At 48.4% G+C, this 14,114-nt stretch overlaps 2 protein-coding genes across 2 annotated transcripts in view; both read right to left on the reverse strand.

Annotated features, from left to right (window-relative positions):
* The window catches only part of ITLN1 (intelectin 1), a 22,363-nt gene extending 18,921 nt beyond the window's left edge, over positions 1–3,442 (reverse strand). The window contains exon 1 of the mRNA XM_034756948.1: positions 3,259–3,442. Coding sequence (XP_034612839.1) covers positions 3,259–3,442 — 184 coding nt within the window. The remainder of the gene's footprint in view (positions 1–3,258) is intronic.
* A 7,557-nt stretch (positions 3,443–10,999) lies between these two features.
* Positions 11,000–12,951, reverse strand: LOC117869668 (interferon-inducible GTPase 5-like). Its single transcript, XM_034756702.1, has one exon. The coding sequence runs from the start codon at positions 12,942–12,944 to the stop codon at positions 11,637–11,639; it is 1,308 nt and encodes a 435-aa protein (XP_034612593.1). The 5' UTR covers positions 12,945–12,951; the 3' UTR covers positions 11,000–11,636.
* Positions 12,952–14,114: the final 1,163 nt, after the last annotated feature.

Below are 14,114 nucleotides of genomic sequence, written 5' to 3' on the forward strand. Positions count from 1 at the left end.
GAGGCAAGGGGGCTGCCTGAAGCCCAAGCGCTACCGGCTTCACGGTTTGCCGGGCAGCCCCCAGACCCTGTGCCCCCGGCCGGCGCTTTCCCAGCGCAGCTGGAGCCCGGGAGGGGAAGCGCCCAGCCGGGGGCGCAGGGTCTGGAGGCTGCCCGGCAAACCGTGAAGCCGGTAGCGCTTGGGCTTCAGCAGCCCCCATGCCTCCGGACCCTGCGCCACCGGAGCCTGGGAGGGGAAGTGCCCGGCCGGCGGCTGGCGTCCAGAGGCAAGGGGGCTGCCTGAAGCCCATAGCGCTCAGGCAGCTCGGCTCTTAAACAGGGGAGGAGCAGAGCTGCTGCGGGAGGGGAAGTGCCCAGCCGGCATTTTCCCGGACATGTTCGACTTTTTGGCAATTCCCCCCGGACGGGGGTTTGATTGCCGAAAAGCCGGACATGTCCGGGAAAAAACAGACATATGGTAACCCTAGTTTATTAACTCCAAAAGATGAATTTTAAGTGAATATAAGAGATAACAGACAGAACAAAGCAGATTACTGACCAAATAAAGCAAAATGCGCAAGCTAAGCTCAATATACTTAAGAAACAGATTACAAAATGTAAATTCTCATCCTAAATGTTATTTTAGGCAGGTTGCAAAGTTTCTGTGGTTCAGAGTTCCAGTTATATTCCTTTTCAGACTGGACCCCTGTCTCAGTCTGGACTCCCCCCCTTGCCTTCCCTTCATGTGGCTTTTGCAGTCTTTGTTCTTGGGCAGACAGGCCATGGAGAGGAGGAGTCCTATTTGCCTTCCTCCCCATCCTTAAATAGGATTTACATAAGGCGGGAATCCTTTGTTTCCCAAACTTGACACACACTCACCCTTCCCTTTCAGTGGAAAGTTACAAGAAGTCCCAGGTAATGTTTAGTATCAGGTGACAAGACCACCTGACTCTGTAGTATCACAGCATCCATGAGTCAGTGGCACTATGAAGCATCCGCAGAAAGGCCAAGCCTTTTCACAGTCCATTGTCCTCACTGATGGGCCATCTGCCCTGTCTGGCTTTTCCATTGTTATACCTGAACAGTGGACATCACCCAAAGTAGCATAGTTGAAATACAGATACAGAGTCAATATTCCTAACTTCAGATACAGAAATGACACAAGCATAAAATTGGATAATCACATTCAATAAATTATAACCTTTCCAATGATCTCTTACAAGAACCAGCTTGCATAAAGTACATCTCGGTTATGTCATATTCATATCATAAGCATATGGAGTGAAACATCACATTCACCTTTCTATTGCTCTCTGGGTGACAGTGAATTTTTCTTCCTCCGCTTTCGTCATTGACCAGTTTTCCATTGCTGTCAGAACAATGGAGTTAAACAATTCTTTCCTTTCTTCATGGGCAGTTCAACATCCATTAGAAACGTCTTTATTTTATTTAAATTTGCCCATCCCGCCTTTCTCCTCCTACTGCATTCCCTTTCAAATGAGTTGTCTCTGTTCAACTGCTAACCCAGGTAAATATATTGTCAATCTCCTCAATTACTTTCCCGTTTCCAGTGATGATTCCTTCTACACAATGCTCATTCCGCATCCACATTGTCTTCGACGTGTTCACTTCCAACCCGATATCATGTGAAAATGTTTGCAGTTGCTGCAATTTGTTCTCCAGTTCTACTGTGTCCTTTGCCAATATTACACAGTCATCAGTGAAGAGAAGATGCGTTAACTGTTCTCCATCAATTCTGATTCCTTCTTCCCAGTTCAATTTCTTGAACAACAACCCCAGTACTGTTGCAAACAGATTTGGAGAAATTGTGTTGCCTTGTCTGACTCCTCTACGTATAGTAATAATGCAGGGGGCATAGAATAATGTTATCTCTGTCGAGTAATTGCAGTTAATTTCTTCCAGCAGGTCAATGTACCTTGGGTCGATTCCAATTTCGTTGAGCGCATTGAGTAAAGCATTAATCTCCACAGAGTCAAATGCCTTTTTGTAGTTGACAAATGCAATACACAATGGTACTTTGTATTCCTTGCATTTTTCGATTGCTGCTGAATTGAGTGGGTGTGATCAATTGCTGAATACCCTGAGAGGAAACCAGCTTGTTCTCCGCTTTTGTGCATTTCAAGATCCTTCTTAATCCGACTGAGTATGACGTGGGTTAAGACCTTATACACTTGTGAGAGGAATGTAATCAGATGGTAATTGCTCAATTCTTCTAGATCGCCTTTCTTCATCAATAGTATTGTTTTCGATTTCAACCATGCATCTGGAACACACTTGCTATTGATGTAGATAGTGAACCGTTGCGCCAATGCTTTGAAGAAAGTATCTTCCCCTGTTGTGAGATACTCTAGCCAAATATCGTCCACTCCCAGGCTCTTCCCTCTCTTTATGTTATGAACTGCGTCTTTGATTTCTTCCCACATAATGTCTGGAACTTCTTCTATAAACTGCTGCCTTGACAGTGTATGCTGGACATTGACATGCGAGGAGTAGAGATCATTGTAGAATTTTGTACATATTTCGTTCATCTTGCTCCTTTCCAATGTCCTTTCACTGTTTTCGTCTTTCAGCGCTGCCGGGATAATCTGTTTCAGCCTAACATCTCTTTTTACCTTCTTCAGACTCTCCTTCTTTTCAGCCCCCTCTCTCAATTTCTTCTTTCTAAAGTCTTCGTAGTCTTCTTTGATCTTCACACAAATTTCTTTGCACAGTGTTCTGTATTCTTCACCCATTTTTCCTTCTAATTTCATGCATGCCCACCTTGCCATCAGATTCACAGTTTCCTCACTGATCCTCTGTTTGCATCCCAGCATTTTCAATGCCTTTGCCTTCTTAGCTGCTGAGATTATGTGCAAGATAAACTCTTCATAGTCCTCATCAATGTCCTTGTTGACCTTATACTCAAGATCCGTTTCATTCACTTCCTGTGCAAATGCCTCTTCATTAAAGTGCCACTTTCGCTTCGGTTTCTGGCTTCTCTTGACTCAGTCTTCGTAGGCATTGTCAACTCAGTTTTGAGCGCAACATACCATGGTCTGAGGCTGTGCAAATGATTCGTTCTCCTATTGTTGCTACATCATTGAAGATTCTTCAGCATCCATCAATACATAATCAACCTGATTCAGTGTGACTCCATTCAGGCTTTTCTATGTCCACTGCCGACGTTGTTCTTTTTGAAATATTGTGTTCATTATGTGGAGATGGTCTGCCTCTGAGAATGCAACCAGATGTGCTCCGCAATCATTTCTTATACCTTTACCGAATTTCCCAACGTACTTTTCATTCTCGCTCTCCTTTCCATCTACTATTGCATTGAAGTCCCCTTGGATGATTGTATAGGTGGCTCTTTTCCGCATTGCCTCCTCCAGCTCTTCGTAGAAATGTTCCATTTCTTCATCTTCTGCTTTTTGCGTGGGAGCATACACCTGAATAATTTTAAACATTCTCCTTTGTTTTATCTGAAGCATGAGAACTGCTATCCGGGGTGATATGCTGTCACAAGTAACTATCTTTGTAACTGGTTTCAGAGTGGTAGCCGTGTTAGCAAAAACAACGAGGAGTCTCTAAGGTGCCACAAGGACTCCTCGTTGTTTATCCTTGTAATTTTTTCTTTCCTGACAATGAATCTAACACCTCCGGTCCTTGCTCTATTGTTGAATGATATTCCTAGGAATACTTGCTCTCTGCTTTTCCATTGTGCAATGAGATCTTTTGTTCTTCTTAGAATCACAGAATATTAGGGTTGGAAGAGACCTCAGGAGGTCCTCTGGTCCAATTCCCTGATAGGTTTCGCATATCCTGATGATGTCAGTTTTTATTGATTTTGTGACTTCAAAGTAAGTATTAATAATAATTAATAAAAACGGATCAGATGATAGTGTTCTTGTGTTGTGACTTGCAACACATAGTTGGACTATTCTTTTAGTCATTTTCCATTTTTCGGCCTGTGCTACCCCAGGTTGAGAGAATTGGTCAGACCGATGCATGAGCCTGTGCTCAGTTTCCCAGTTTAATCTGCTCTGTGTGGCTTATTTGGCAGGATAATTTTGCAGCAGTGCATTCGGGGTGCCAGCCCTTGTGCCCTATAGCTGCGGTACCCCCTCCACTTTGGCCGGGTTGCCCTAGAGTAATAGAGGTATGGTCGGACTCCCTACTACTCTGGCCGCTAGCTCATTACTTCTACTCACTTAAAATCCACCTCTTTGTAGTTAATAAACTTGTTTGACAGTTTTATCTGATCGAATTGTGTTTAAACCCTCAGTCTTGATGCCAGGCTAGGGTTATGTATTGACCAGATCACAGGGATGAAATATCGGGACACGGGGAGGCGGAGCAAAAAAAAAAAAAAAAGCAGTTTCGCAGGGGCCGGGGGCATTAGCAGGCCCCGGCCATGCCGCCAGATTGCACACAGCGCCCCGGCCGCATGCGCTGCCCTCCCCGCGGAGCCTCCTGCTCCCCAGCCCAGCCCGCCCTGGCGGGGAGCCCCGCACCTCTCCCGCTCAGCTGCACTCCAGCAGCTCCTTCCTGGCGGGGCGAGCTGCTGGAGTGCAGCCAAGCGGGAGAGGCGCGGGGCTCCCCGGCAGCGGCGGGGAAGTTTATTGGTTCGGGGGACCTCGGCCAGTTCCTCGCCCCTGTCCACCGGCCACCCCGCCTGGGACAAGTCTCGCCCCCACAGTTCCTCTCCGCTGCGTGTCTCCGGCGGCCCACACCCCCGGGCCGCGCTGCCCACCTGGGCCGGAGCCAGCCCCAGCTGCTGCCTGTGCGCAGCCCGGGCCATGCCCAGCTAGCACCCAGCAGCCACGGCAACTTTCCCTTCCCCTCCCACGCTCTTGGAAAATGCCCGACCCTCCTCCTCCCACTCCATCCCCCCTCCACATCTCCTCCTTCCATCCCCCTTTCCTCCTCCCTCCATCCCACTCACATCCCACGCACGCTCATGTCTGGTGGCCTCCCTCCAGCGCTTGCACCACCGCCATACAGCTGATCAGCGGCGCGCAAGCCTGGGAGGGAGGAGGAATGCGGGCGGCTTGCTTGGGGAAGAGGCGGGGCCAGGGCAGGGATTTGGGGAGGGATCCAATGGGAGAAGGAGAGGCGGAGTCGGGGGGGGCGCGAGCGCTGGAGAGGAGGGCAAAATTGCTTTTTTGTCCAGCGTCCCACCGAACATCAGTCCGGACGCTGGACAAACAAGCAAATATCAGGACAGTCCCGATAAAATCGGGACGTCTGGTCACCCTATGCCAGGCAGTCTGGGGAGCTTCAGAAACTATACGAACAAATCAGAACAAAAGGTCGTTTTGACTTTTTCCTGAACAAAATTTCGGAATTGCCGTTCCGCAGGAAATTTCACAGTTTCAATTGTTTTGGTTACATTTTGGAATTAATTTTTGTGGTGAGAATTTTCAGGATTTCCTACAGAATAGGGATTCCAGTTTCCAGCCAGCTCTATAAGAATATATTTAACAAGAGCTGAGAGTCACACCTTCTTGGTAACTGTTTGAAAGCCACCCTGATTACCACTACAAAAGTGATTTTTCATCCTGTTGATAATGGCCCAGTTTAACTGATTTGTCTCAACCCCGCACTTGGTAAGGCAACTCCCATCTTTTCATGTACTGCTATATATATCTTCCTACTGTATTTTCCACTCCATGCAGCTGATGAGGTGGGTTTTAGCCCATGAAAGCTTATGCTCAAATAAAATTGTTAGTCTATAAGGTGCCACAAGGACTCCTTGTTATTTTCACCTAATGAGCTGACTCAGGGAGCTGGGGCTTTAAGAAAAATGACTAAAAGGTCACAAGGCTCACAGAATATCAGGCTCAAACCACTGAGCTAACCCTCCCAATATATGCTAACATTGTGAGAACTGGCAACACTGAATTTGGGAAACATTGCCTTAGCCCTTAGGATCTGCAGCAATAATCTGTCGTGTGTGGCATCTGGGCTGTCTACAGGCCTAGTGCTCACCTGGGCTAAAGTAGTCTAGAGATGAAAATCCAGTGTTATTTCTGTGGGAATTCGAATAAGCCAATTTCGTCTGAAATTTGTCACAGGAATTTTCTATTTTTGATGGAAAAGACACACACAAAAAATGTTGGTTTTGTTTTCTTTTTCTTTTTTCATACTTGCCACCCAAAAAAAAAATGGCATCAAAAATCAACTAAGGGACCTCTCTGTTCCTAATCTACTGCCCATGCAGGTGAATGGGGTCAAAATAAAATCCCTAAACTACAACTTCCACAATGTACCCTGGCACCATCGAACTGACTCCAACTGAATCCCTGCGATTCAGTTCAACAAACAGAGATGAATCATTTTGTTCTGGGAACGTCAAAACATTTATTTCTCCCGGAATATGTCAATATTTTGATCTTTCAGGACAAACAGTTGAAAGATCAGAATTTCCCATGGGAGGTGAAATTAGGATTTTCACAAAGTTCTAGCTCTAACTGTGACAGATACGGCAATTTTCTGCACTATCTTTGGGAGATCTTATTTTGTGTATCATTGCAGGCCACAGACTGCATGTAATTCTGTGGGGGAGGGTGACCCCAGCTCCCCCAGGAACTAAGAAAAGTAGCAGGGGGTGATGGGGTGCCTGCCCCACACTGAACTCTAAGGGGTTAATAAAGCCCTAGAGAGGTTGTGCAAGAGGCAGCCAATAAGAGAAGGGCTGAAGGGACCAGCCAATCAGAGCTAAGCAGGCCCATATAAAAGGGGAGCTGCAGGGCAGAGGAAGGCAGTTTTCTGCTGGGAGCCCAGGGAGGAAGGACTGTAAGTAGCCCACGAAAGCTTATGCTCTAATAAATTTGTTAGTCTCTAAGGTGCCACAAGTACTCCTGTTCTTTTTGCGGATACAGACTAACACGGCTGCTACTCTGAAATGTGTCTCTGGAGGGCTGAAAGAATTGCCAGCACCCTGGACAGAGCAGTGCTGCTAGCAGGGACTGGGCGAGTGACAGACAGCTCCTGGGTGGTTGCTGGGGTTTGCAGGCTGAGGCCCTGAGGTAAGGGTAAAGAGGATACTGGGGCCACCAGGAAGTGGCCAGACAAGTTACTGCAGTCACTACTAAGGGAAGTGACTGAACAGCAGACTGCAGGTCCCCCAGAAGGGGGGAGCACAGTGTGGGGCACGGCTGGAGGGCTGTGTCGCTGAAGATGACACCGCGGTCCTAGGAGAGACATGGGTCCTAGAGCAGGAGTGAGCCAGCGAGGCACCACCTGAAGAGGGCACCCTAACATGCAGAGCTAATTCCTAAGACAACCATCAGGAGGCGCCAGAGTGGTGAGTGAACCCCCATTACAGGGGGTGATTAGGCAAATTCATTCAGATTGTAACACCTCCAGAGAGGTACCACCACGTGGGAAGGCTCCAGATACTAGTTCAAACTGGATTCTCCAGAGACCAACAGACAAAGAAAGGACTGGAGGATAAACAGTCTGAGTTTCAACTGGCTCAGGACCTTCTTTCTGATCCAGCAAACGGACGAGACCTTCTGTCAAAGAAGGGCTGGAGGGACTTTGGCCGACTGATGTCCCATAAGCCTGACAGGTGACTGGAAAGCTTTCTGCACGCTGTCCTAAGGTTTACAACCCCTGGGCAGGACACAGGCAGAAGAGAGGAGAGAGCCTTCCTTGCTCCCAGGCAACCAGGCTGAACCTCACCCCAGTACCACTGCCAGAATTGCCACTCATGGAGACAAGAAACCCACAGCTGGGCCCCATAAGGAAAACAAGCCCAGCTATGAAAGAACAGAGAGGCCGAAAGGTCTGCAATGATGAAGAGGAAACCGCTCCAGGTCAAGCTGACTCCAGGGAACTGATAGGGGGATACAGAAAGGCGGCAGGCCCTGGAGCCTAAGGGCTGATTGGTTCATTTCATGTTAAAGTGATGGGCTGAGTCCATTCAAGTTGAATAGAGGAAAGTTGGGCACAGAAAAGGGGTGTACACAGAACAGCTGACACATGCATATAGGAACTTGTGTTGGTTTGATATGTCTCTCTCTGTAATGCTTTCACCTTACCAATAAATGTACTTGCTTATAAGGAGCTAGCTGGTAACGTGTGACTGCTGGCAATTACAGCTGTTCATAGCCCTCGGAGAGAAAACAAAGCACAGATGCTGGCCTGGTTAGATAGTCTGGCGTGCTGGGGATATCACAGTGTAGGCAGGGAACAGAGCAGCCTGGAAATACCCCGGTCAGGAAGGAGAGAGATGCTAGTCTCTGCCCAAGAGAGGTGGTGGCTGAGGAGCTGGGAGACTAGAGCAGGTGCCCTTGAGGGACCATGGTGGGGAAATGTAGGTGCAGTTGCCCTGAAGTGTGACAATAACCTTCTCTGTAATTGTTGAGAAAGCAAATGAAGGGGAGTTGACAAACTGAGTCTGCAGAGTTTTCACAGGAGAAAATTCATGGCTAACAGTTTTGTTGAGTACATGCTTTGGGAATGTGTGTAGACAGGACAACCCTGATTGACCTGGCCCAGCCTCTGGTAGGCTTACACAATGTAAGGCGTTTGCACTGCGCCCCATCACCATTATTAATGATTTGTATTATGCTAGTGCCTAGGAGCTTCAGTCATGGAGCAGGATCCCACTATGCAAGGAGCTGTACAAACACAGAACAAAAACTAGTCCCTGCCCTGTAGCACCTTCCATGGCAAGCAGATGACTTATGAGGGAAGATTGAAAAAAATTGGGTTTGTTTAGTCTGGAGAAGAGAAGACTGAGGGGACATAATGTTTTCAAGTACATAAAAGGTTGTTACAAGGAGGAGGGGGGGAAATTGTATTTCTTAATCTCTGAGGCTAGGACAAGAAGTAACAGGCTTAAAATGCAGCAAGGGAGGTTTAGGTTGGACATTAGGAAAAACTTCCTGTCAGGGTGGCTAAGCACTGGAACGAATTGCCTAGGGAGAGTGTGGAATCTCCAGCATTGGCGATTTTTAAGAGCAGGTTAGACAAACACCTGCCAGGGATGGTCTAGATAATACTTAGTCCTGCCATGAGTGCAGGGGCTGGACTAGATGACCTCTCGAGGTCCCTTCCAGTTCTATGATTCTATGAGCCATAGTGAAGGCTGTTTTTTTAGAAAATGCCGATTTGACAAAATCAAAACGTTTCACAGGGCCATAGTGATTTCATCCCCATTTTCTACAGGAAGTTATCAAAACGTTTCATTGTGATCAGGGCCAAACGTTTCATTTTGAATTTTGTTCGACTATACTATAGCATCTAATTTAGTAATAAAAAGTTGGCTTTTATAGTTATTATTATAGTCAGTGTGCCCTTGTTGCCAAGAAGGCTAACGGCATATTGGGCTGCATTAGTAGGAGCATTGCCAGCAGATCGAGGGAAGTGATTATTCCCCTCTATTCGGCACTGATGAGGCCACACCTGGAGTATTGCGTCCAGTTTTGGTCCCCCCACTACAGAAGGGATGTGCACAAATTGGAGAGAGTCCAGCGGAGGGCAACGGAAATTATTAGGGGGCTGGGGCACACAGCTTACGGGGAGAAGCTGAGGGAACTGGGGTTATTTAGTCTGCAGAAGAGAAGAATGAGGGGGGATTTGATAGCAGCCTTCAACTACCTGAAGGGGGTTCCAAAGAAGATGGAGCTCGACTGTTCTCAGTGGTGGCAGATGACAGAACAAGGAGCAATGGTCTCAAGTTGCAGTGGGGGAGGTCTAGGTAGGATATTAGGAAACACTATTTCACTAGGAGGGTGGTGAAGCACTGGAATGGGTTACCTAGGGAGGTGGTGGAATCTCCTTCCTTAGAGGTTTTTAAGGCCTGGCTTGACAAAGCCCTGGCTGGGATGATTTAGTTGGGGATTGGTCCTGCTTTGAGCAGGGGATTGAACTAGATGACCTCCTGAGGTCACTTCCAACCCTAATATTCTATTATTCTAACTTCTAACAAAAGTTGATATAATAAAATTTGTCAACCTCATACAAACAAAATGTTTCTACAAGGCTGAAACAAAACATTTTGGAATGTTTCTGTTCAAGAAAAAATCCCCAAGATTTTGGCTTTTCATTCTGCTTCAAATTTCAAAATCTCAGAATTTCCCACAGGAGGGAAAGTCCATTTCTCGACTAACTCTGATCCCAAGTGAATGTCTGGGGTTAAACTCGGACAGATCCTCCGAGGGTGGCTAGCCCAAAGCCCTAGTCAGGAACTAACCAAGGGAACTTTCATCACATGCTACATATTAACAAGACTGAAGGTCATTCCTCCGCTGATCTAAAACACATTAGAGAGCTGGGTAAATATGAAAATTATCCCCATTTCTCCTAAAGGGTTAAACAGGGCACAAAGAGTTGGAGTGACTCTCCTACGTGAGGAAGTGGTAAAGTGGGGAAGGAAGCGAACCCAGGGATCCTGAATCCCACTTTCCTGCACTAACCACCTACCCCCACTGCCTCTTAGGGCAGAGATTAGCACCCTAGAGTCCTGATTGTCAGTCTACCTACCCTAACCTCAGACCGCACTCCTGCCTCTACACTGTAGCCTGGACTCGGCTTCCATACTGTTCATTACAGCGATATGAAAGCTAAGGACATATTTAAGTTTTGCTAAATTAATTGTGGGGTCACAGAACTTTACTTCATTTTCACCTCCCACCCACCCCCAATTAGAAATGACTGGCTTGATTCTGACATACTGTACTCTGGCTTTATTGCCATTTCAGAGAGGTTACTCCTGGTTTACAATGCCTGGCCAGATCCTCACTTCTTATTTTCTACACTAGTAATCACTAGCTCTTACATCAGTAGATCTCAAATTCTTTACAAAGGAGGTCAGCATCATTATTCCCATTCTACAGGTGGGGAAACTGAGGTACCTGGAGGGGAAGTGATTTGCCCATGGTCATGCAGCAGCAGAGCTGGGAATAAAACTCTTAGTCTTCAATCCACTAGGCCACACAGCCCAGTGACTTATGTGGAGCTTTCCCCCAATTTGCCCCAGCTGAGGTTCTGGCCCAGAATATTTACAGCTTCTGGTTTGCAACAGAGTTACTTACACCCCATTTACAATGGAGTATTTACTGTAAAATCACATCCAGTTTACAATAAACCATTTAGTTATAATGGGGTTACCCCAGGTTATAACAATATATGTACGAGAGTTACTCCTGGTTCACACCAGCATTACTCCTGGTATAAAGTAGATTTACCCTTGGTTTACAACAGAGTATTGACATCTGTTACACTCCTGGTTTACAGTGGTGTATTTACAACAGAGTTATGACCAGTTTACAATGAAGTATTTATAATGGAATTACCCACAGGTTATGATGACATATTTAAGATAGACTTACTTTTGGTTTACAGTGAAGTATTTACAACAGAGTTACTCCTGGTATACAACACACTCACCCTTGATTTGCACCAGCGTCAGTGACAACAGAACCAGCTCTGATATTTGACATTTAAATAGCAAAGTAACAAATGCAGCAGAAACTTTAGAAATTCAATCATGGATTTTATATCCAGCTCCGGAATGAAATTCTGACATCAGGTAGGAAGCTCGAGGGATTTCCAGGGGATGCTGGAGTCCTGTCTGCACCTGGCACTGGATTTTGGTCCCTTGCCTCACAGAAGGTGTTTCAACCTCTCTCTCTCCTCCTTTCTGGCTCACTTCTTAGCATCCAAGTTGAAGGCTTTAATAAGCACCTTCTGGGCATCAGCAGCCACCGCATTCACAAAGCTCCTCAGCATCTTGTACGTGGTGGCAAAAGACAATGCTCCAGATGCAAGCGAACCCAGGAGCGGGACAGAGCTCAGCACCTCATTGGCTAGCTTAGGTGCCTCGTTGCCTGCCTGTATCAACAGCTGCACCACCAGGATGTTGGAGATCTCCTTGGCCAACGGTGACTCGATCACGGCCTTCATCTGCTCCACCGGCTGCCCCATTTGTGCCGCCAGCTTCTCCAGAGAGTCATCGTCCAGGCCGAAGCCCTTGCAGTAACCTTGCAGGGTCCTGGCCAGTACGTCCACATCGCAGGAGATCAGGAGCCCTGGGATGGACACGGCGTGGACACCGCAGGCCACGATGGAGACCAACCACATGTGCTCCAACATTGCTGCCTTTTTCTTCTCCAGGATGTGCAGGGAGATGTTGGGCAGGGCCATCAGGAAGGCGTGCCGCTTGTGGTGGCTCAGCTCCCTCTCCAGCGTCTCCCCCAGGAGGTGAAAGTCGTACTTGCTGAGATCAAAAGCCGAGAGGAGGAAGACCTGGGGCGAGCGGATGCCTTGGGCCCGCAGACCCTCCAGGCAGTTCTGCCGGATCTCCTGCAGCACCCCCACCTCGCTGTAGCTGGATGGCCGGCGCCTGAGGGAGGAATCCAGGTCCATGTCCACCTTGGAGCGGACGAAGTAGAAACTCTTGTCCATGGCCTGGATGTGGCGGGCCAGAGCAGCATGGTTGGCAGTAAAGCGCTGCGAGGCGATGATGAAGAAGATGTCGTAGCGCGAGAAGCCAACCTGCTCCAGGTAGGTATCGGGGTGGAAATCGGGTGTGCCGATCCCCGGCAGGTCCCAGATGGTCACGTTGGGGTACCGGGGATGCTGGTATGGAGTCGGCTCCCTGGTGGTCTCCACCACACCGGTGCGGGCGGCACCTGCATCCTCATCACCCAGGCCCCGGAGTGCATTGACAAAGGACGACTTCCCGGAGCCGGTCTCGCCCGTGATGCCGACATCCAGCTGGACGCTCTCCAGCGACTCCAGCATCTCCTGCAGCCTGGAAGCCACTCCAGCGAGGTTCCCCTCCTCAAAGGCAGCTTTCAGGGCCTCCAGCTCCTCCCTCGACAGCTTGATGATGTCCTCACTGCTCTGTGAGGCCATGTTGGCTCCGGCAAGCTGCTGCAGCCCCTGCCTTACAGAGGGAAAGGCCAGTTCTTGTCTGAGTTCCTGGGAATGCTGAACCGCTGAAACCCTCATCTAGGTGTTTGTCTCTGGGAAGCTCTTCCCGGAGACCCAGCCCCATCCCAGCCTTCATCTTCTCTGGCCTGGTGTATGGCAGCTCCCGCCCCTCTGGCTTCCCAAAGCATTAGACACCAGTGTGGGCTGGCTGGGAGGGAGAATATGGGCTTGACCCAAGAGCAGAAGTGGAGCTGAAGGGTGGGAGATAATAGGAGTAGGGCCCTATCAAATTCATGGCCATGAAAAATGCGTCATTAACCATGACATCTGCTCTCCCCCGTTCTGAAATCTGGTCTTTTGTGTCCTTGTACCCTATACTATACAGATGTCACAGGGGAGACCTCCAACTGGAGGTTCCGACCCAAAAGGGCATTGTGGGGAGGGGGGATGCAAGGCTATTGTAGAGGGGTCACAGTATTGCCACCTTTACATCTACACTGCCTTCAGAGCTGGGTGGCTGGAGAGCAGTGACTGCTGACAAGGCACCCAACTCTGAAGACATTGCCCCACCAGCAGCAGCACAGAAGTAAGGGGGCAATACTTCACCAAGCCATCCTTCTGTAGCCTTGCAAACCCCCCCCCCCCCACAACCTCCTTTTGGGGTCAGGACCCCCATGGTTACACCACCATGAAATTTCAGGTGTAAATATCTGAAACTGTGAAACTTGATTTTTAAAATCCTCTGACCGTGAATTTGGCAGGGCCTCCTACGTGTGAGGTAATGAGCAATTAGGAACCTTTCACCAAGACCAGCTCCACAGAACCGGGCAGGATCATCAAGGAAAAAGTTGGTGACTCCCTGACTCCCAGGGGGCTGAAATATGAAAGCCGATTCTGAGGGACGATTTCTTACTCTGACAGTTACAGTGCTGAAGGCAAGAGTTCAGCCATGCTAATCACTAGACCCCACTCCCCTCCCAGAGCTCAGTATAGACCCAGGAGTCCAGCATCCCAGAGCCCTGTGATCTAACCACTAGACCCCCAGTCCCCTCCCAGAGCTGTATATAGAACCCAAGTGTCCTCACTCCTAGCCCCTCAGTTCCCTCACCCACCTTCCCTCCCCAGGAAGCTCTGGGTGCAGAGATGGTTCAGGCTGGGGTTGTTTAATACACCAGGGAGCCAGCTTCTGCCTGCACCTCAGAGCAGGTTACTCCCATTCACGCCGGGCTGGCCTCTGTTCCTGGCTCT

Source organism: Trachemys scripta, chromosome 24, assembly GCF_013100865.1.
Source record: "Trachemys scripta elegans isolate TJP31775 chromosome 24, CAS_Tse_1.0, whole genome shotgun sequence".
Classification (NCBI taxonomy): domain Eukaryota; kingdom Metazoa; phylum Chordata; order Testudines; family Emydidae; genus Trachemys; species Trachemys scripta.